Raw genomic sequence first — 21,094 nt, 5'->3', positions numbered from 1 at the left:
TTCTGTGGCACCTTGTCAAATGCCATCTGGAAATCCAAGTACAGTACGTCAATGGGCTCCCCTTTATCCACAGCACATGTTACTCCTTCAAAGAACTCCAACAAATAGGTTAAGCACGATTTCCCTTTCAGAAAACCATGCTGACTATTCCCGATTACCTTGCGTTTTTCTAAGTGCCCAGCTACAACCTCCTTAATGATCTATTCTAACACCTTCCCCACGACAGACGTCAAGCTAACTGGCCTCTAGTTACCTGTTTTCTGCCTCCACCCCTTCTTGAATAGAGCAGTAATATTTGCTACTTTCCAGTCTGATGGAACCATGATGAAACATGGGTTGACACCACTCAAATCCCTTTCAATTACAGAAGAAACTTTCATTGTAGGTGTTCCAAGGGTGAAAGGACATTGTATTAATGGACTGTTCCATTCAGTATCCTTCGCTTAGAATTTTGCATCAATTTCATATCGGCGTACAAAATTAGTGGTTAATGCAAAGAAGTTCAAGCAGTGAAAGGTTCACCTCTGCACAGGGTCAAACTGCAGGTCCAAAAAGTTAGCAGCTCTGGCCGGGTCTTTAATACATCCCATAACCAAAATTCTTTGACACACTTCTAACCATGCAGTGACTGCTTCAATGCACCCAAATCAACAGGGGAAACATTGCTAAAATTGAGCATCACTCCACCACTCAGGAAGCACTTCAAAAAATACATCTCTCACTCATTTGTATTGAAGCAGCACAGCAGAAAAATGACAGATGTATAATGGACAACATTATACCTGGAATTTCTGAGGGGGTTCTCTCTCCATAACCTCAGTTGGGGATTGGCAGAAACCTAAAGAAACAGTGGAGGTGACCTTTTATGCTGTTTCTCAGGGGTTTTCACTAATCTTTTGCCAAGGTTATGGTGGGAGACTGGGGAATTCCTACAGAGGCTCTACTCTATAATGTTTAACTATACAACACAGAATCACAGAATTGTTACAGTACAGAAGGAGGCCATTCGGCCCATCGTGTCTGCACTGGCTCTCTGAAAGACAAATTCCCTCAGTTCCATTCCCCCGCCTTCTCCCCATAACCCTGCACATTCTTCCTTTTCATATAACTGTCTAATTCACTTTTGAACGCTTCAATTGAACCTGCCTCCACCATGTTCTCAGGCAGCACATTCTAGACCTTAACCACTCACTGCGTGAAAAAGTTTTTCCTCATGTCACTTTTGCTTCTCTTAGCAAATACTTTAAAGCTGTGCCCTTTTGTTCTTGATCCTTTCACGAGTGGGAACAGTTTCTCTCTATCTACTCTGTCCAGACGGCTCAGGATCTTGAATACCTCTATCAAATCACCTCTCCGCCTTTTCTCCAAGGAAAACAGTCCCAACTTCTCCAATCTATCTTCATACCTGTAATTACTCATCCCTGGAATCATTCTCGTGACAAACAACAAGCGGCCGAGGCTAATTACATAACACTACTTTTTAAGGCCATGTTGTATTTTAGAACTTCTGTGCAACTGTAGCTTAAGTAGGAAATAAATTCTAAATTTGTCACTGTATCAAGTTACTTACCGCCAATTCTGCAGATTTCCTTGAGAATGTCATCAAATGCTGCAACAAAGCAAATACATAGTTAAAACAAAAGAATGTCTCCTGATTTTACCATCACAGCACATCAGAATATAGCAAACTCCATCACATTTATAATCTTATGGTGATATAACCATGTTAAGTAATAATGTTATTTTAAAAAGGAATTATTAAATGTTGCTCTCGAATCAGAATTTTTTTCAGCAATGTCAATATAATTGTCAACTGTTCCCTGTCCTCAGACAGTCTCCTCCAGCCTTTCAAAACTGCTACAATTGCTCCCTTGACAAAGTCGACCCTTGACCTATCTGCTCCCAGTAACTATTGGCCTCACTTCAAACTGCCCTTCATTTCTAAAGTTCTAAAATGTGCTGTAGCCACCAACTTGTACCCATCTCTCCAATGACTCCCTCTTTCTCAGTCTGCCTTGCAGCTCAGCTACAGCACTGAAACAGCCCTGATCAAAATCACCAACAACATTCTGTGTGACACTGACTCTGAAGCCTGGCTCGGGTATAAAATTAAAACCCGACCTGGGACCGACCCGACAACAGCCAACCCGAACCCAACCCGGGCCTGAGTCCTTTAATTTTTTTAAATGCCAGACCAACCCGAAAATAACAAACATATTAATGTAACAGAAAAAAAAATCATAGATTCAAATGAAAACAATACGAAACAAAAAACAGTACAGCGCAGCCCAACCCGACCCGAGCCTGAATGCTCGATGCAGAACACAGACCCGACCCGAACCCGACATATGTAGTCGGGTCTAGGTCGGGTAACCAGGCTTTACTCCCAACTGCCTGTCATCATGCTCTGGATAAACCAGAACTTCTTGTAGCTTGATATTAGTAAGATTGAAACTATTCTGTTCAGAAAATTCACACCTTAACACCTTAGCCACAATCGTATTCCCCTTCATGGATGCTTCCTTAACCTTGCAGTGCACAGTCTTGATGTCCTGTTTAGTATTGAGCTAAGCTGCACAGGTTTTTTTTTATTCATTTGGGGGATATGGGTTACACTGGCTAGGCCAGTATTTATTGCCCATCCCTAATTACCCTTGAAAAGGTAGTGGTGAGCTGCCTTCTTGAACCACTGCAGTCTTTGGGGTGTATGTACACAACAGTGCTGTTAGGAAGAGAGTTCCAGGATTTTGATCCAGCGACAGTGAAGGAATGGTGATATAGTTCCAAGTCAGGATGGTATGGGGCTTGGAGGGGAACTTGCAGGTGGTGGTATTCCCATGCATCTACTGCCCTTGTCCTTCTAGGTGGTAGAGGTCGCGGGTTTGGAAGGTGCTTTCGAAGGAGCCTTTCTGAGTTGCTGCAGTGCATCTTGTAGATGATACACACTGCTGCCACTGTGCGTCGGTGGTGGAGGAAGTGAATGTTGAAAGTGGTGGATGGGGTGCCAATCAAGCAGGCTGATTTGTCCTGGATGGTTTTGAGCTTCTTGAGTGTTGTTGGAGCTGCACCCATCCAGGCAAATGGAGAGTATTCCATCACACTCCTGACTTGTCCCTTGTAGATGGTGGAACGGTATTGATATTGCGTGCAATTCTGGTCGCCACACTACCAGACGGACGTGAAGGCTTTGGAGAGGGTACAGAAGAGGTTTACCAGGATGTTGCCTGGTCTGGAGGGCATTAGCTATGAGGAAAGGTTGGATAAACTCGGATTGTTTTCACTGGAATGACGGAGGTGGAGGGGCGACATGATAGAGGTTACAAAGTTATGAGTGGCATGGACAGAGTGGATAGTCAGAAGCTTTTTCCCAGGGTGGAAGAGTCAGTTACTAGGGGACATAGGTTTAAGGTGAGAGGGGCAAAGTTTAGAGGGGATGTGCGAGGCAAGTTCTTTACATAGAGGGTGGTGAGTGCCTGGAACTTGTTGCTCGGGGAGGTGGTGGAAGCAGGCACGATAGCGACGTTTAAGAGGCATCTTGACAAATACATGAATAGGAAGGGAATAGAGGGATACGGTCCCCAGAAGTGCAGAAGGTTTTAGTTTCGGCAGGCATCAAGATCGGCGCAGGCTTGGAGGGCCGAATGGCCTATTCCTGTGCTGTACTGTTCTTTGTTCTTTGAATGTTACTTGTCACTTATCAGCCCAAGCCTGGATATTGTCCAGGTCTTGCTGCATATGGACACGGACTGCTTCAGTAGCTGAGGTGTCCTGAATGGTAGTGAACATTGCACAATCATCTGCGAACATCCCCACTCTGACCTTACGATGGAGGGAAGGTCATTGATGAAGCAGTTGAAGATGGTTGGGCCTACGGCACTACCTTGAGGAACTCCTGCAGTGATGTCCGGGGACTGATGATTGACCTTCAACAACCACATCCATCTTCCTTTGTGTTAGGTTTGACTCCCACCAGCAGAGAGTTTTCCCCCTGATTCCCATTGACTCCAGTTTTGCTAGGGCTCCTTAATGCCATACTTGGTAAAATAGAATCATAGAAAGTTTAAGGCACAGAAAGAGGCCACTTAGCCCATCGTGTCTGTGCCAGCCGAAAAATGATTCACCTATTCTAATCCCGCCTTCCAGCATTTGGTCCGTAGCCCTGCAAATTACGGCACTTGAGGTGCATATCCAGACTCCTTTTGAATGAGTGGAGGGTTTCTGCCTCAACTACCCTTTCAGGCAGTGAGTTCCAGACCCCCACCACCCTCTGGGTGCAAACATTTTTCCTCATCTCCCCTCTAATTTTTCTACAATCACTTTAAATCTATTCCCCCTCATCACTGACCTCTCTGCTAAGGTGAATAGACTCTTCACCTCCACTCTATCCAGGCCCCTCAAAATGTTGTACATTTCAATCAGATCTCCCCTCAGCCTTCTCTGTTCTAAGGAGAACAACCCCAGTCTATCCAATCTTTCCTCCAAGCTGCATTTTCCTGTCCTGGCAAAATCCTTGTAAATCTCCTCTGTACCCCAATTGAGAACTCTAACCCCTGTTCTATCGCTGTCCTTTTCCATAATTAAGTTAAATCTGACTGAATTATGATCACTACCACCAAAATGCTCTCCCACTGCCATCCTTCCAAATGCCCATCTTCATTTCCTATAACTAAGTCTAAAACTGCACCCTCTCTTGTTGTACTTACTACATACTGGGCAAAAAGGTTCTCCTTGTTAGTTCCCTCAACACCTACCACAGACCCAGTCTAGCAGCTATGTCCTTGAGGACTTGGCCAGCTCGTTCAGTAGTGGTGCTACCAAGCCACTCGTGGTAGCTAGCCCATCACCAAGAACTGCCTAATCCTACCTTAGAAATATTGACCTTCTCCATCCCCACCCGATCTGCTATGGCGCTGAGATCTTCATCCATGGTTTTTTCAATTCTAGACCTGGCTTTGACATGTCCTCCTTTGACATGGCTTCCTAAACCCCACTCTAGAGAAACTCCAATTAATCCAGAAATCCATTACCTATATCAGTTTCTTTTTATTCATTCAGGGAATGTGGGTGCTACTGGCAAGGCCAGCATTTATTGCCCATCCTAGTTGTCCTTGAGAAGGTGGTGGTGAGCCGCCTTCTTGAATACAACTGAGAGGCTTATCCTGCAGGTGCCCCATTAACCTTTCACCCCTTTCCTGCTAATTTCCATTGTCTCCTGCATCAGACTCAAAATTCAAGTCTTTGTCTACAAATCCACCTCACTCTACATTTGTAATCTCCTTGCTTTTCCTCTAACATCAGTGGAAGAGCCTTTAGCCATCTTGCCCCAGACAATGTTACAGATTTGCATGGTACATCCCAACTCAGTCACATCAGACAAAATCGCCAAAACCAAATGCTTTGTGTTCGGCTAACAGAGGAAAGCCTTCCTGCAGTGGAGGATGGACAATATCAGTTTAGGATGGCTCCGAATAGTAAGTTATTGAGATTGACTGATAGGCTATTACAGGAAATGGGAAATGATTCAACAGCTGTGAATTGGAAAATAATTGACAGTATCTTTCACAAATCATTTTGGTATCTAATACTGTTTACTTTTTTATTTCACACTTTTCAAATTCACTGTAATTTTAATTTTACCATGCAATAATTTTCCATTTTGTAGAATTCCACTTATTAATTGTGTAAATTACTCACATGAACAGATCATCTTAGTCGCATCCCACTGAACTCAGCCAGAGCTTGTTCGTTAGAACTAAGTATTCATTGAAACCATTCCTCTCTATTGTTTGAAAGCAAGTTTTACTGTATTGGTAGACATCTACAAGATGCACTGCAGCAACTCGCCAAGGCTCCTTCAACAGCACCTCCCAAACCCGCGACCTTTATCACCTAGAAGGACAAGGGCAGCAGACACATGGGAACACCACCACCTGCAAGTTCCCCTACAAGTCACACACCATCCTGACGTGGAACCTTAAGCACCATTTCTTCACTGTCAGTGGGTCAAACTCCTGGAACTCCCTCTCTAACAGCACTATGGGTGTACCTACATGGACTGCAGCCGTTCAAGAAGGCAGCTCACCACACTTTTTCAAAGGCAATTAGGGATGGGCAATAAATGCTGGCCTAGCCAGTGACACCTGCATCCCATGAATCAATAAAAAAATGTGCTTGAGCACTTCACACATGTTGTTGCCACTGCATTTATGCGCACTGTGTATTTGCTTATTACTCTGGCAAATCAGGCTTGATTGTCATTGCTATTCTCTGCACTGAGTATTTGGGTAATCAGTAGGCACCTGTATATTTGATTAAATTTGTTTGCAGGGAGCAATCTCCTTATCTACCCCCCTTTCCTCCTTTAAGGGGCTTCTTAAAACCTACCTGTTTGACCAAGCTTTTGGCCATCTGACCTGATATCTCATGTGGCTTGGTGCCAAATCTTGTTTGATAATTGTGAAGTGCCTTGGGATGTTTTACTTTGTTAAAGGTGATATATAATTGCAAGTTCTTGTTGTTGTGCTGTTATCCCATTCTTACACTGGGTGTCAGGAGTCCGATGCCTGTAGGGCTCCACTGTTACTATGGAGACCAGCACTCAGTCACACAGAAGCAGTTCCCCATATTTACTTTATTTAAACAAATGGCTGTTAACCAGCAGCACATTAATAGGCATGGGTTTACCGTAGGTCAGCTGGTTTGCATTGTGGAGTGCAGCCAACTGAAGATCTGCAATTCTCCCTCCATTGGCTGCACTCCTTCTGTGGAAAAGCACCAAGTGATAATAACCATAGTCGGTTCCTCCCTCACTTGAATGAGGTACTTTGTCTCTGAAAATTTCAGAGTTCTAATTAAAAAACTTTTATACCTTGATTGAGTATCTCAAGAACACTAGAATCTTGTCCCCTTTCATCCTCCACTACAGCTTTATAAACTCCTTCATCCTTCTTAGTGACCTGCAAAAAAAGAGATTCTGTAAACACAAAAGAAAATGCAATGGGAGACATGTACCTGGATTTTCCTCTTCAGACTGGGGTTCCAGTGGGCTTACTGCCCACCCCTCTGGATCTGCCCGAATTTCCACTCATTTTCCTGTTTGGGGCTCATTCCTTAAGCTTGGTTGTTCTTGGTGGGATTGCTGTTAGCAGCAGTGGAAATTCCTGGTGGTGCTGGAGTGGAATGCTCCTGCAGCACCAGAAGAGGTAGCGAGAGGCCTTAAAGGGACAGAAGAAGCTGGTTGGAGCATGAGGAGACTACAAGACCCTTTCTCTCCATAGAGACTTCTACCACTACCTCCTGGGATCTACCATCAACTTCCAAATAGTACCTCCAAGAAACTGTGGTATCTGGGATGGATGAGAAGGGAACCCTCCAGGGATGTGGGACTCTCCCATTTGCATGTGGTGGATGGGGAAGGGACAGCAAGAGGCAGTGATCCAGAGCGTAGCGAGGGAAGTCTTGGTCAGGGTGCAAAGGAGAACTCCCTCCATGGTTTAGTACAGAACTTAAACAAAAGCAAAATACTGTGGAAGCTGGAAATCTGAAATAAAAACAGAAAATACTGGAAATACTCAGCAGGTCAGGCAGCATCTGTGGAGAGAGAAAGAAAGTTAATGTTTCAGGTCAATGACCATGACTTTTTATGAGAATCTTATAAAAGGTCAATGATCTGAAAAGTTAACTGTTTCTCTCTCCTCAGAATCTGCCAGACGTGCTGAGTACTTCCAACATCTTTTTCTTTTTATTTCTGGTACAGCACTTTCTGTTCCACTGTATTAGAACTAAGGAGATGAGAATATTTTGAATAAGTCACTTGCAAACTTATAAAGAATTTTCTGCATTCGCACACGGAACTAAAGGACTGAAGGAGGTAAGTAGTCTTTTGTTGTTCCTACTTTCTCTAGATCATTATAACATTTTTATTACTCATGATCAGCTAATAGTTACTGGTACAAATGCAAACAGTTATACATTGATACCAGAACTAATAAGCGACACAGAGCATAGAAGTAGGGAAACCAAAAGACCAGGTCAGCTTGTCTTGTGGTTTTAACTCCCACACTTTTGTGTAATTTTCACATGCTTTAAATGTAAATTTCCTGAACTGGACTGTTGGGTCAGGAGCATATATTGAAAAGTTTAAGCTATCTGACAGACCCCAATTAGTAACGAGGACCAGCAAAACTATACTTTTGGTTTTCATTACCTGTGAGATTGATAGGAAACTGATGCCAGTCTGGTGATCATATGTAGCATCTGTAATTTGTTTCCCATCTTTGCACCATTCAACACTGGTCTGGGTCTTTGTATTTGACACCTGTTTGATGTACACAGTAAAGTAGAAATGACAATTGAGACATTATACCAGTAATTAATAATTCATAAATTTACATGATACTAAAATAACTTACATTTAAGTTATACCCAATTCTTCTTTACAGAACATATTCATACCTTACAAGTAAGCAGGAGATCGCAGTCTTCTGTCACTTCCCAGTGCAGGTACTTCTCAAAATAAGGCCCTGAAATTTGGTTGAATCGGTTATAAATATCAAATGAAATAAAAACTGAAGTATTTAAAGAATTCCTTATATTGAAGTGTAAAAAATTCACATTGAGATAACAAGTGTAAATGGGAAGATGGTAGCACCATTCTCCCAAAACTTGAATACAATATAAAAAGTACCTTGAGAGAGACTGTCATGCAGTATAAAATTACAAATAATTTTGGATATAGGTTCCTGCTCGGCCACAGGTTGCAATGCACAGCTGCCCCCAGGTGTGGTTCATCAGTCCCATACTACTTATTTTATAACACTTTTGAAATTATACTAAAAATGGTAAGGCAGTTTTGGAGAATCAGAGGGGAGTGGATTTTAACTCCCCCCAAAATGGGTGGGTTTGGTAACAGGAATCCAACCCACCTCGATGGGGGTTTTAATGGAGATGGGACGAGGGGTAGGTGACCTACCTACTCGAAGGAGGCAGGTTGAAAATTTAAATCTTTTAATGAGGCTGTGTGCCTTCAATATAACAGAGATTCTATTTTTTAACCACAGTCCGCCAGGTTTGTCATTTGGGAAACCCGACAGGTGAAAGGAGGTGAGTGGGGGTGAATCCATGAGCTAATTGCCTTTGCAGCACTGCTTGTGGGCCAGAAGGAGCAAGAGTATTTTCTCCAGGCCCAGCAAGCTGCCTAGTAAACCTCTCCCTCCCCCACCCCCCACCGATCTGCGTACTTCCCATCCCCTGTAAAACTCCTAACCCCAATCTGCTCCCTTTTCTTAATGATCAGATTCCCCCACCCTTGACCACCATCTGCCTCCCCCCACAATTGGCACCCTCCCCACAATCAGAAACCTCCACTCAACCACCATCCCCCCTCCCACCATGGTCTCTCCCACCATCCACGGCCTCCACCCCCCAGTTAGACCGAACTTCTCTCAGTCAGCTCAGTGACTGCCTTGTTAATTAGACTGGTTGTGGGTGGGAAAACTATATCCAGGAATTTAAAGATGTCCTGTATTTGGGAAACCCGTACTTCCAGTTGCCCAACCTGAAAGCAACACTTTCATGCATGGTCTGCCTCCGTTAATGTCCAGCCTTGGCCTTTTTGGGATGTAAAAAAAAAACTAAGTAATATTTTGTTGGCCTCACCCTATAACTAAACAGTCTGAAATTTGGGCAGTTGTTTTTTAAGTATGTGGGGAGCGCTGGGATCAATCTCTGCACCTGAACGGGGAGGCCTGAGGCACACCTGATTTTAGGCCTAATTTCCATTAAGCCAGCGAGTTGTGATTAATGACTGGTGAAGCAGCATTGAAGATCAGGTAACTGCGACAGCAGCAGCGGCTCTGAGGTAAGGGATGAAGTGGGAGAGCAACCAGGAAGGGGAGGTGCAATTTGATTGGAAAGAAAGCAGTGACCAAGAGGAAAGAAACTGTGGCCCTGGGGAAGGGGAGCTAGCAGAGGCTGGTGTTTGAGTTAGCAGTGACAATCTGGGTGGAGGATCAGTCGCTGGCTCTCGACCACATTCTGTGAAAGTTTGGTCCAGTGGGACACACCTGCTCCTTCTGACTCCAGGTAAATATATTTGAAAATCTCGCCTTATTAGTTATGGCCTAATAGGGGGTCCCTTTAAGGACTATAATAACCATAGAACCTTTAAGGACTGTCTGGAGGCTTGATTTCCTGAGAGTAGCCAGTGCTGACTGCCTGAGGGAAAACAGATCATACAATGAAGGCCTCATACGGCCCTTGATTTGCACTTGCAAAGGGCCTGTTGCCTGTTGCAGGTATGAGGTCTGCAGCTGATTTATGGGTCTTTACTAATATGGCGGGTAGTGTCATTCCCGCTTGTAGTGAGTGTGTGCTTCCTACCCACCGTACTGGAGGCTTAGGAAGACACTTAGTACCTGAAAACCTGGTCCATCTGGCCAAATCCCTCGCCTTTTTATTGTAACTAAAAAACAGCAGAAAGACTTATTAAATATGGGTTCTGGTTTCTGAAGTACAATAATGATAGTACTGCTCGTAATTCATTGAACTGCTCCCTCTGAAGTGTCAAAGCTATTTTCCTGGTGCTGAGATTTAAAAAAATTATTTTGTCTATTTGCGAAATGTCTTGAGATGTTTCTTTGTGAAAGACTTTATTATAAATGTCACTTATTGTTTTCATCAATAAAACATAATGCTCAGTGCCAATGCAAAAACATGACAAAGCAACTAATATACAATCTAGCTACTGATATCTGACACAACACAGAGTGAGAATGATAAATTGTCAGGAAACTGATTACAAACTATATCTCTCATGCTAGACAGGAAGAGGGAAATTAGTTGTGCACATTAAGATAAAGAATTGTAAAGTAGGTTTAATTAATTTGTTCCTATGTGAACTGAAGGAAGGGCAGCTTTAAGATTGGGGACAAGAAGCTTGCAATCCCACCAAGTTTTCACTTTATTCAATGGTGCAAAACAAATATCTATGCTTTGCTCTGGAACTTGTAACTAACTGAGTGCTGAGTATAAAGTATAATTGTGTAAGCTTCTTATTTTGTGAACACTGTGGTTCATTGCCAAATGATGGGAAAACTGGTGGGAACTAAGTGGGAGAAAACATCCTTCCTTTCGGTGGATTTAATTTAGTAAAAGTAGATATAATATCATTTTTCTGCAAAACAAAACTGGCTACTTTGTGACCAGTTCCCATTGTGCAAACATGTCCGTCACACAACAGGGAAAAAGTTGTAACATAAAACTGTAAATTAGTAACTAAACCATGGTCAATGACCTTGTGTAAAGGCCTTTCACCTGCAATGTAACCACACACAGATAAAGTTAGTGACATTTTGGACTTAGTTACCTTGTTTTCTCTTCCATTCTTTCCTTTGGAAATCACACTCTGATAAAATATCTCCGAACTCTGAAAAAAAAATCAAACGCAGCAAAACATGTATTTTAAGTATTTCAGTCAATTTCCTTTAACTGACGAGCCAGAGCAAGCCTTTGACAGGGTGGTAAAATTTCTGCCTCTGAGTTGGAACGGGTATAGTTTAAACCCTGTTCCTGGAGTTGAAGCCCTGTATTTTGATTGACATCCAGCGGGATACTTGAGTTCAGTGGGTCTGGGTGGGATCCCCCATTACATGGAATGTGCTCGTCCATAAAACCCTCCTGCCGTACAGGATTATCTATTAAAGATGGCAATGACCCAGGAAGGAGCATTCATGTCACAGACTGTTAAGCAGCCCATGAATGCTTTCACTACTTTACACTAGCATCGGAGGACAGAGTATAAACACACAATTGAATAAGCTATTCATAATTTAAAAATTTTTCCACCTGTCAATATTTCATCAATATTAGGCTAATTTTCTGTCACACAATTAGCTGCAGAAGTTGAGATAGACTTTTAAAATGTAAACTGTTAAAAAAGATACATAGAATTTACATCATCAAAATGGGCCACTGTGTCTGTGTCAGAATTTATTCCCCACACAAGCAAATAGTTCATATTTACTTAGCTTGTTTCCATATCCCTTCAACCTCTTTTCCTTCAACTACCTATCCAATCTAATCTTAAATTTTGAAATAGCTCCTGCCTCAGCCATTAATCCTGCAAGGGAATTGAACTCTCTGTGTGACAAAGTTTCTCTCACCTTCTGTACTAAATCACTTTGATTTAAACAGTGTCCCTCCTTCTTGATCCCTCAACTACTGGAGACAGTCTGTTTCTACCTACCATGTGTCTTCCTTATACAATTTAAATTCTTCCACTTCTATTTCCGGCTTGCTGCTTTTCTTTCTAAAATTTGCCGCAATCAAATTTGGTGTTTTAGTTTTTGTACTGACTTTTCCCTTTTCGAGTTGGAATTTGAACCTTATCATGTTGTGGTCACTACTCCCAAGGTGCTCACACACATTTAACTCATTCACCTGATGTACTTTATTACGCATGTGACTGTCAAACTTGTAGATTGGAAAATATGAGAAGTTGGTTGAAGTGCATCCCCTTCATATATTCTTTGCTCCATCCTTTCCAAATAATGGTTAAGTGGTTCATGTCAATAAAAAGCCAACAGGAAACACAGCTCTTCACCAGCAGTCACTAAGTTAAAGTTTGCAAAGCATTTTTTATACATACCTTCTCACAACAACAAGCATTGAAATATGGTAAATATGTACTGTCTGGGGAGGGAGTGAACTATGCACTATGTATTGAATGGGGAAGGGTGAACTTTAATATGGTAAACATCTGAAACACTTGGGCTGGATCTTGTTTTCCCTCCGCTGGGAGCGGCAGCAGGTGAAGGAAAAGGCGGTCACCATGCATCGACCACAAGCCTCTTCGCCGCTGTGATTATACATCCAGTAGCTACTTAGCGTATGCACGGCGGCCAACATCCAATCACGTGGTGGGGCGGCCTCGGCAATGCTGTTTGCGGCATCACCTGGTGAAGGGGCAGGTGCAAGTGCTATTTTTAAAAGGCTGCCAGCCCTGCGGGTTATACAACATGATGCAGAGTTCACCCCCTCCCCTGACAGTACATAGTGCAGAGTTCACCCCCTCCCCACACAGTACATAGTGCAGAGTTCACCCCTTCCCCATAAAATACATAGTGCAGAGTTCACCCTCTCCCCATATGGTACATAGTGCAGAGTTCACCCCCTCCCCGTACAGTACATAGTACAGAGTTCACCCCCTCCACATACAGTACATAGTGCAGAGTTCACCCCCTCCCCGTACAGTACATAGTACAGAGTTCACCCCTTCCCCATAAAATACATAGTGCAGTTAACCCCCTCCCCATACAGTACATAGTGCAGAGTTCACCCCCTCCCCATACAGTACATAGTGCAGAGTTCACCCCCTCCCCATACAGTACATAGTGCAGAGTTCACCCCCTCCCCATACAGTACATAGTACAGAGTTAACCCCCTCCCCATACAGTACACAGTGCAGAGTTCACCCCCTCCCCATATAGTACATAGTGCAGAATTCATCCCCTCCCCATACAGTACATAGTACAGAGTTAACCCCCTCCCCATACAGTGCAGAGTGCAGAGTTCACCCCCTCCCCAGACAGTACACAGTGCAAAGTTCACCCCCTCCCCAGACAGCACATAGTGCAGAGTTCACCCCCTCCCCATACAGTACATAGTGCAGAGTTCACCCCCTCCCCATACAGTACATAGTGCAGAGTTCACCCCCTCCCCATATAGTACACAGTGCAAAGTTCACCCCCTCCCCAGACAGCACATAGTGCAGAGTTCACCCCCTCCCCAGACAGTACATAGTGCAGATTTCAACCCCTACCCAAACAGTACACAGTGCAGAGTTCACCCCCTCCCCATACAGTGCACAGTGCAGAGTTTACCCCCTCCCCAGACAGTACATAATGCAGAGTTCACCCCCTCCCCAGACAGTACACAGTGCAGAGTTCACCCCCTCCCCAAAAAATACATAGTGCAGAGATCACCCCTTCCCCAAAAAATATATAGTGCAGAGTTCACCCCCTCCCCATACAGTACATAGGGCAGAGTTCACCCCCTCCCCATACAGTACATAGTGCAGAGTTCACCCCTTCCCCATACAGTGCATAGTGCAGAGTTCACCCCCACCCCATCCAGTACATAGTGCAGAGTTCACCCCTTCCCCATACAGTGCATAGTGCAGAGTTCACCCCCACCCCAACCAGTACATAGTGCAGAGTTCACCCCCTCCCCATACAGTACATAGTACAGAGTTCACCCGCTCCCCATCCAGTACATAGTGCAGAGTTCACCCCCTCCCCATCCAGTACATAGTGCAGAGTTCACCCCCTCCCCATACAGTACATAGTACAGAGTTCACCCGCTCCCCATCCAGTACATAGTGCAGAGTTCACCCCCTCCCCATACAGTGCATAGTACAGAGTTCACCCCCTCCCCATACAGTGCATAGTGCAGAGTTCACCCCCTCCCCATATAGTACATAGTGCAGAATTCACCCCCTCCCCATACAGTGCATAGTGCAGAGTTCACCCCCTCCCCATACAGTACATAGTACAGAGTTCACCCACTCCCCATACAGTACATAGTACAGAGTTCACCCCCTACCCATACAGTACATAGTGCAGAGTTCACCCCCTCCCCATACAGTACATAGTGCAGAGTTCACCCCCTCCCCATCCAGTACATAGTGCAGAGTTCACCCCCTCCACATACAGTACATAGTGCAGAGTTTACCCCCTCCCCATACAGTACATAGAGCGGAGTTCACCCCCTCCCCATACAGTACATCGTGCAGAGTTCACCCCCTCCCCATACAGTACATCGTGCAGAGTTCACCCCCTCCCCATACAGTACATAGTGCAGAGTTCACCCCCTCCCCATACAGTACATAGTACAGAGTTCACCCACTCCCCATACAGTACATAGTACAGAGTTCACCCCCTACCCATACAGTACATAGTGCAGAGTTCACCCCCTCCCCATACAGTACATAGTACAGAGTTCACCCACTCCCCATACAGTACATAGTACAGAGTTCACCCCCTACCCATACAGTACATAGTGCAGAGTTCACCCCCTCCCCATACAGTACATAGTGCAGAGTTCACCCCCTCCCCATCCAGTACATAGTGCAGAGTTTACCCCCTCCCCATACAGTACATAGAGCGGAGTTCACCCCCTCCCCATACAGTACATCGTGCAGAGTTCACCCCCTCCCCATACAGTACATCGTGCAGAGTTCACCCCCTCTCCAAACAGTACATAGTGCAGAGTTCACCCCCTCCCCATTCAGTACATAGTGCTGAGTTCACCCCCTCCCCATACAGTACATAGTACAGAGTTCACCCCCTCCCCATACAGTATATAGTACAGAATTCACCCCCTCCCCATACAGTATATAGTACAGAGTTCACCCCCTCCCCATACAGTACATAGTGCAGAGTTCACCCCCTCCCCAAACAGTACATAGTACAGAGTTCACCCCCACCCCATACAGTACATAGTGCAGAGTTCACCCCCTCCCCAAACAGTATATAGTACAGAGTTCACCCCCTCCCCATACAGTACATAGTGCAGAGTTCACCCCCTCCCCATACAGTACATAGTGCAGAGTTCACCCCTTCCCCATACAGTACTTAGTACTGAGTTCACCCCCTCCCCATACAGTATATAGTACAGAATTCACCCCCTCCCCATATAGTGCAGAGTGCAGAGTTCACCCCCTCCCCAGACAGTACATAGTGCAGAGTTCACCCCCTCCCCATACAGTACATAGTGCAAAGTTCACCCCCTCCCCAGACAGCACATAGTGCAGAGTTCACCCCCTCCCCATACAGTACATAGTGCAAAGTTCACCCCCTCCCCATACAGTACATAGTGCAGAGTTCACCCCCTCCCCATACAGTACATAGTGCAGAGTTCACCCCCTCCCCATACAGTACATAGTGCAGAGGTCAACCCTCCCCATACAGTACATAGTGCAGAGTTCACCCCCTCCCCATACAGTACACAGTGCAGAGTTCACCCCCTCCCCATACAGTACATAGTGCAGAGTTCACCCCCTCCCCATTCACCATATAGTGCAGAGTTCATCCACTCCCCATACAGTATATAGTACAGAGTTCACCCCCTCCACATACAGTACATAGTGCAGAGTTCACCCCCTCCCCATTCACCATTTAGTGCAGAGTTCACCCCCTCCCCATACAGTGCAGAGTGCAGAGTTCACCCCCTCCCCAGACAGTACATAGTGCAGAGTTCACCCCCTCCCCATACAGTACATAGTGCAAAGTTCACCCCCTCCCCAGACAGCACATAGTGCAGAGTTCACCCCCTCCCCATACAGTACATAGTGCAAAGTTCACCCCCTCCCCATACAGTACATAGTGCAGAGTTCACCCCCTCCCCATACAGTACATAGTGCAGAGTTCACCCCCTCCCCAGACAGTACATAGTGCAGAGTTCACCCCCTCCCCATATCGTACATACTGCAGAATTCAACCCCTCCCCATACAGTACACAGTGCAGAGTTCACCCCCTCCCCATACAGTGCACAGTGCAGAGTTTACCCACTCCCCAGACAGTACATAATGCAGAGTTCACCCCCTCCACATACAGTACATCGTGCAGAGTACACCCCCTCCCCATACAGTACATAGTGCTGAGTTCACCCCCTCCCCATCCAGTACATAGAGCAGAGTTCACCCCCTCCACATACAGTACATAGTGCAGAGTTCACCCCCCACACATACAGTACATAGAGCAGAGTTCACCCCCTCCCCATACAGTACATCGTGCAGAGTTCACCCCCTCTCCAAACAGTACATAGTGCAGAGTTCACCCCCTCCCCATACAGTACATAGTGCAAAGTTCACCCCCTCCCCAAACAGTACATAGTACAGAGTTCACCCCCTCCCCATACAGTACATAGTGCAGAGTTCACCCCCTCCCCATGCAGTACATAGTGCAGAGTTCACCCCATCCCCATACAGTACACAGTGCAGAGTTCACCCACTCCCCATACAGTATATAGTACAGAGTTCACCCCCTCCACATACAGTATATAGTACAGAATTCACCCCCTCCCCATACAGTATATAGTACAGAGTTCACCCCCTCCCCATACAGTACACAGTGCAGAGTTCACCCCCTCCCCATACAGTACATTGTGCAGAGTTCACCCCCTCCACATACAGTATAAAGTACAGAATTCACCCCCTCCCCATACAGTATATAGTACAGAGTTCACCCCCTCCCCATACAGTACACAGTGCAGAATTCACCCACTCCACATACAGTCCATAGTGCAGAGTTCACCCCCTCCCCATCCAGTACATTGTGCGGAGTTCACCCCCTCCCCATACAGTACACAGTGCAGAGTTCACCCCCTCCCCATACAGTACATAGTGCAGAGTTCACCCCCTCCCCATACAGTACACAGTGCAGAGTTCATCCACTCCCCATACAGCATATAGTACAGAGTTCACCCCCTCCCCATACAGTACACAGTGCAGAGTTCACCCCCTCCCCATACAGTACACAGTGCAGAGTTCACCCCCTCCCCATTCAGTACATAGTGCAGAGTTCACCCCCTCCCCATCCAGTACACAGTGCAGAGTTCACCCACTCCCCATACAGTATATAGTACAGAGTTCACCCCCTCCACATACAGTTTATAGTACAGAATTCACCCCCTCCCCATACAGTATATAGTACAGAGTTCACCCCCTCCACATACAGTAAATAGTGCAGAATTCACCCCCTCCACATACAGTAATTAGTACAGAGTTCACCCCCTCCCCATACAGTACACAGTGCAGAGTTCACCCCCTCCCCATTCAGTACATAGTGCAGAGTTCACCCCCTCCCCATCCAGTACACAGTGCAGAGTTCACCCACTCCCCATACAGTATATAGTACAGAGTTCACCCCCTCCACATACAGTATATAGTACAGAATTCAACCCCTCCCCATACAGTATATAGTACAGAATTCACCCCCTCCCCATACAGTATATAGTACAGAATTCACCCCCTCCCCATACAGTACATAGTACAGAGTTCACCCCCTCCCCATACAGTACACAGTGCAGAGTTCACCCACTCCCCATACAGTACACAGTGCAGAGTTCACCCCTTCCCCATACAGTACATAGTACAGAGTTCACCCCCTCCCCATGCAGTATATAGTGCAGAGTTCACCCCCTCCCCATTCACTATATAGTGCAGAGTTCACCCCCCTCCCCATACAGTACATAGTGCAGAGTTCACCCCCTCCCCATACAGTACACAGTGCAGAGTTCACCCCCTCCCCATTCACTATATAGTGCAGAGTTCACGCGCTCCCCATACAGTGCAGAGTGCAGAGTTCACCCCCTCCCCATACAGTATATAGTGCAGTGTTCACCCCCTCCCCATTCACTAAATAGTGCAGAGTTCACCCCCTCCCCATACAGTACATAGTGCAGAATTCACCCACTCCCCATACAGTACACAGTGCAGATTCCACCCACTCCACATACAGTCCATAGTGCAGAGTTCACCCCCTCCCCATCCAGTACATTGTGCGGAGTTCACCCCCTCCCCATACAGTACACAGTGCAGAGTTCACCCCCTCCCCATACAGTACATAGTGCAGAGTTCACCCCCTCCCCATACAGTACACAGTGCAGAGTTCATCCACTCCCCATACAGTACATAGTACAGAGTTCACCCCCTCCCCGTACAGTACATAGTACAGAATTCACCCCCTCCCCATACAGTATATAGTACAGAGTTCACCCCCTCCACATACAGTAAATAGTACAGAATTCACCCCCTCCACATACAGTAATTAGTACAGAGTTCATCCCCTCCCCATACAGTACACAGTGCAGAGTTCACCCCCTCCCCATTCAGTACATAGTGCAGAGTTCACCCCCTCCCCATCCAGTACACAGTGCAGAGTTCACCCACTCCCCATACAGTATATAGTACAGAGTTCACCCCCTCCCCATACAGTACACAGTGCAGAGTTCACCCCCTCCACATACAGTATATAGTACAGAGTTCACCCCCTCCCCATACAGTACACAGTGCAGAGTTCACCCCCTCCCCATTCAGTACATAGTGCAGAGTTCACCCCCTCCCCATCCAGTACACAGTGCAGAGTTCACCCACTCCCCATACAGTATATAGTACAGAGTTCACCCCCTCCACATACAGTATATAGTACAGAATTCACCCCCTCCCCATACAGTATATAGTACAGAGTTCACCCCCTCCCCATACAGTACACAGTGCAGAGTTCACCCCCTCCCCATTCAGTACATAGTGCAGAGTTCACCCCCTCCCCATCCAGTACACAGTGCAGAGTTCACCCACTCCCCATACAGTATATAGTACAGAGTTCACCCCCTCCACATACAGTATATAGTACAGAATTCAACCCCTCCCCATACAGTATATAGTACAGAGTTCACCCCCTCCACATACAGTAAATAGTACAGAATTCACCCCCTCCCCATACAGTATATAGTACAGAATTCACCCCCTCCCCATACAGTATATAGTACAGAGTTCACCCCCTCCCCATACAGTACACAGTGCAGAGTTCACCCCTTCCCCATACAGTACATAGTACAGAGTTCACCCCCTCCCCATACAGTATATAGTGCAGAGTTCACCCCCTCCCCATTCACTATATAGTGCAGAGTTCACCCCCTCCCCATACAGTACATAGTGCAGAGTTCACCCCCTCCCCATACAGTACACAGTGCAGAGTTCACCCCCTCCCCATTCACTATATAGTGCAGAGTTCACGCGCTCCCCATACAGTGCAGAGTGCAGAGTTCACCCCCTCCCCAGACAGTACATAGTGCAGAGTTCACCCCCTCCCCATACAGTACATAGTGCAAAGTTCAACCCCTCCCCAGACAGCACATAGTGCAGAGTTCACCCCCTCCCCATACAGTACATAGTGCAAAGTTCACCCCCTCCCCATACAGTACATAGTGCAGAGTTCACCCCCTCCCCATACAGTACATAGTGCAGAATTCACCCCCTCCCCATCCAGTACACAGTGCAGAGTTTACCCCTTCCCCATACAGTACATAGGACAGAGTTCACCCCCTCCCCATACAGTATATAGTGCAGAGTTCACCCCCTCCCCATTCACTAAATAGTGCAGAGTTCACCCCCTCCCCATACAGTACATAGTGCAGAGTTCACCCCCTCCCCATACAGTACATCGTGCAGAGTACACCCCCTCCCCATACAGTACATAGTGCTGAGTTCACCCCCTCCCCATCCAGTACATAGAGCAGAGTTCACCCCCTCCACATACAGTACATAGTGCAGAGTTCACCCCCTACACATACAGTACATAGAGCAGAGTTCACCCCCTCCCCATACAGTACATCGTGCAGAGTTCACCCCCCTCTCCAAACAGTACATAGTGCAGAGTTCACCCCCTCCCCATTCAGTACATAGTGCAGAGTTCACCCCCTCCCCGTACAGTACATAATACAGAGTTCACCCCCTCCCCATACAGTATATAGTACAGAATTCACCCCCTCCCCATACAGTATATAGTACAGAGTTCACCCCCTCCCCATACAGTACATAGTGCAGAGTTCACCCCCTCCCCGTACAGTACATAGTACAGAGTTCACCCCCACCCCATACAGTACATAGTGCAGAGTTCACCCCCTCCCCAAACAGTATATAGTACAGAGTTCACCCCCTCCCCATACAGTACATAGTGCAGAGTTCACCCCTTCCCCATACAGTACATAGTACAGAGTTCACCCCCACCCCATACAGTACATAGTGCAGAGTTCACCCCCTCCCCAAACAGTATATAGTAGAGTTCACCCCCTCCCCATACAGTACATAGTGCAGAGTTCACCCCTTCCCCATACAGTGCAGAGTGCAGAGTTCACCCCCTCCCCAGACAGTACATAGTGCAGAGTTCACCCCCTCCCCATACAGTACATAGTGCAGAGTTCACCCCTTCCCCATCCAGTACATAATGCAGAGTTCACCCCCTCCCCATACAGTACATAGTCCAGAGTTCACCCCCTCCCCATACAGTACTTAGTACTGAGTTCACCCCCTCC

General features: G+C 46.1%; 1 protein-coding gene across 1 annotated transcript in view; it reads right to left on the bottom strand.

The window, feature by feature from the left end:
* myom3 (myomesin 3) overlaps positions 1-21,094 on the bottom strand; it is a 163,500-nt gene that overhangs the window by 22,882 nt on the left and 119,524 nt on the right. The window contains exons 27-31 of the mRNA XM_068011058.1: positions 11,366-11,425; positions 8,455-8,522; positions 8,207-8,317; positions 6,869-6,956; positions 1,571-1,609 (exon numbers count right to left, since the gene is read on the bottom strand). Of these exons, the coding sequence (XP_067867159.1) occupies positions 1,571-1,609; positions 6,869-6,956; positions 8,207-8,317; positions 8,455-8,522; positions 11,366-11,425 (366 nt within the window). The remainder of the gene's footprint in view (positions 1-1,570; positions 1,610-6,868; positions 6,957-8,206; positions 8,318-8,454; positions 8,523-11,365; positions 11,426-21,094) is intronic.

This window comes from Heterodontus francisci, chromosome 31, assembly GCF_036365525.1.
Source record: "Heterodontus francisci isolate sHetFra1 chromosome 31, sHetFra1.hap1, whole genome shotgun sequence".
Lineage (NCBI taxonomy): Eukaryota > Metazoa > Chordata > Chondrichthyes > Heterodontiformes > Heterodontidae > Heterodontus > Heterodontus francisci.
This window is presented reverse-complemented; position numbering and strand designations above follow the sequence as displayed.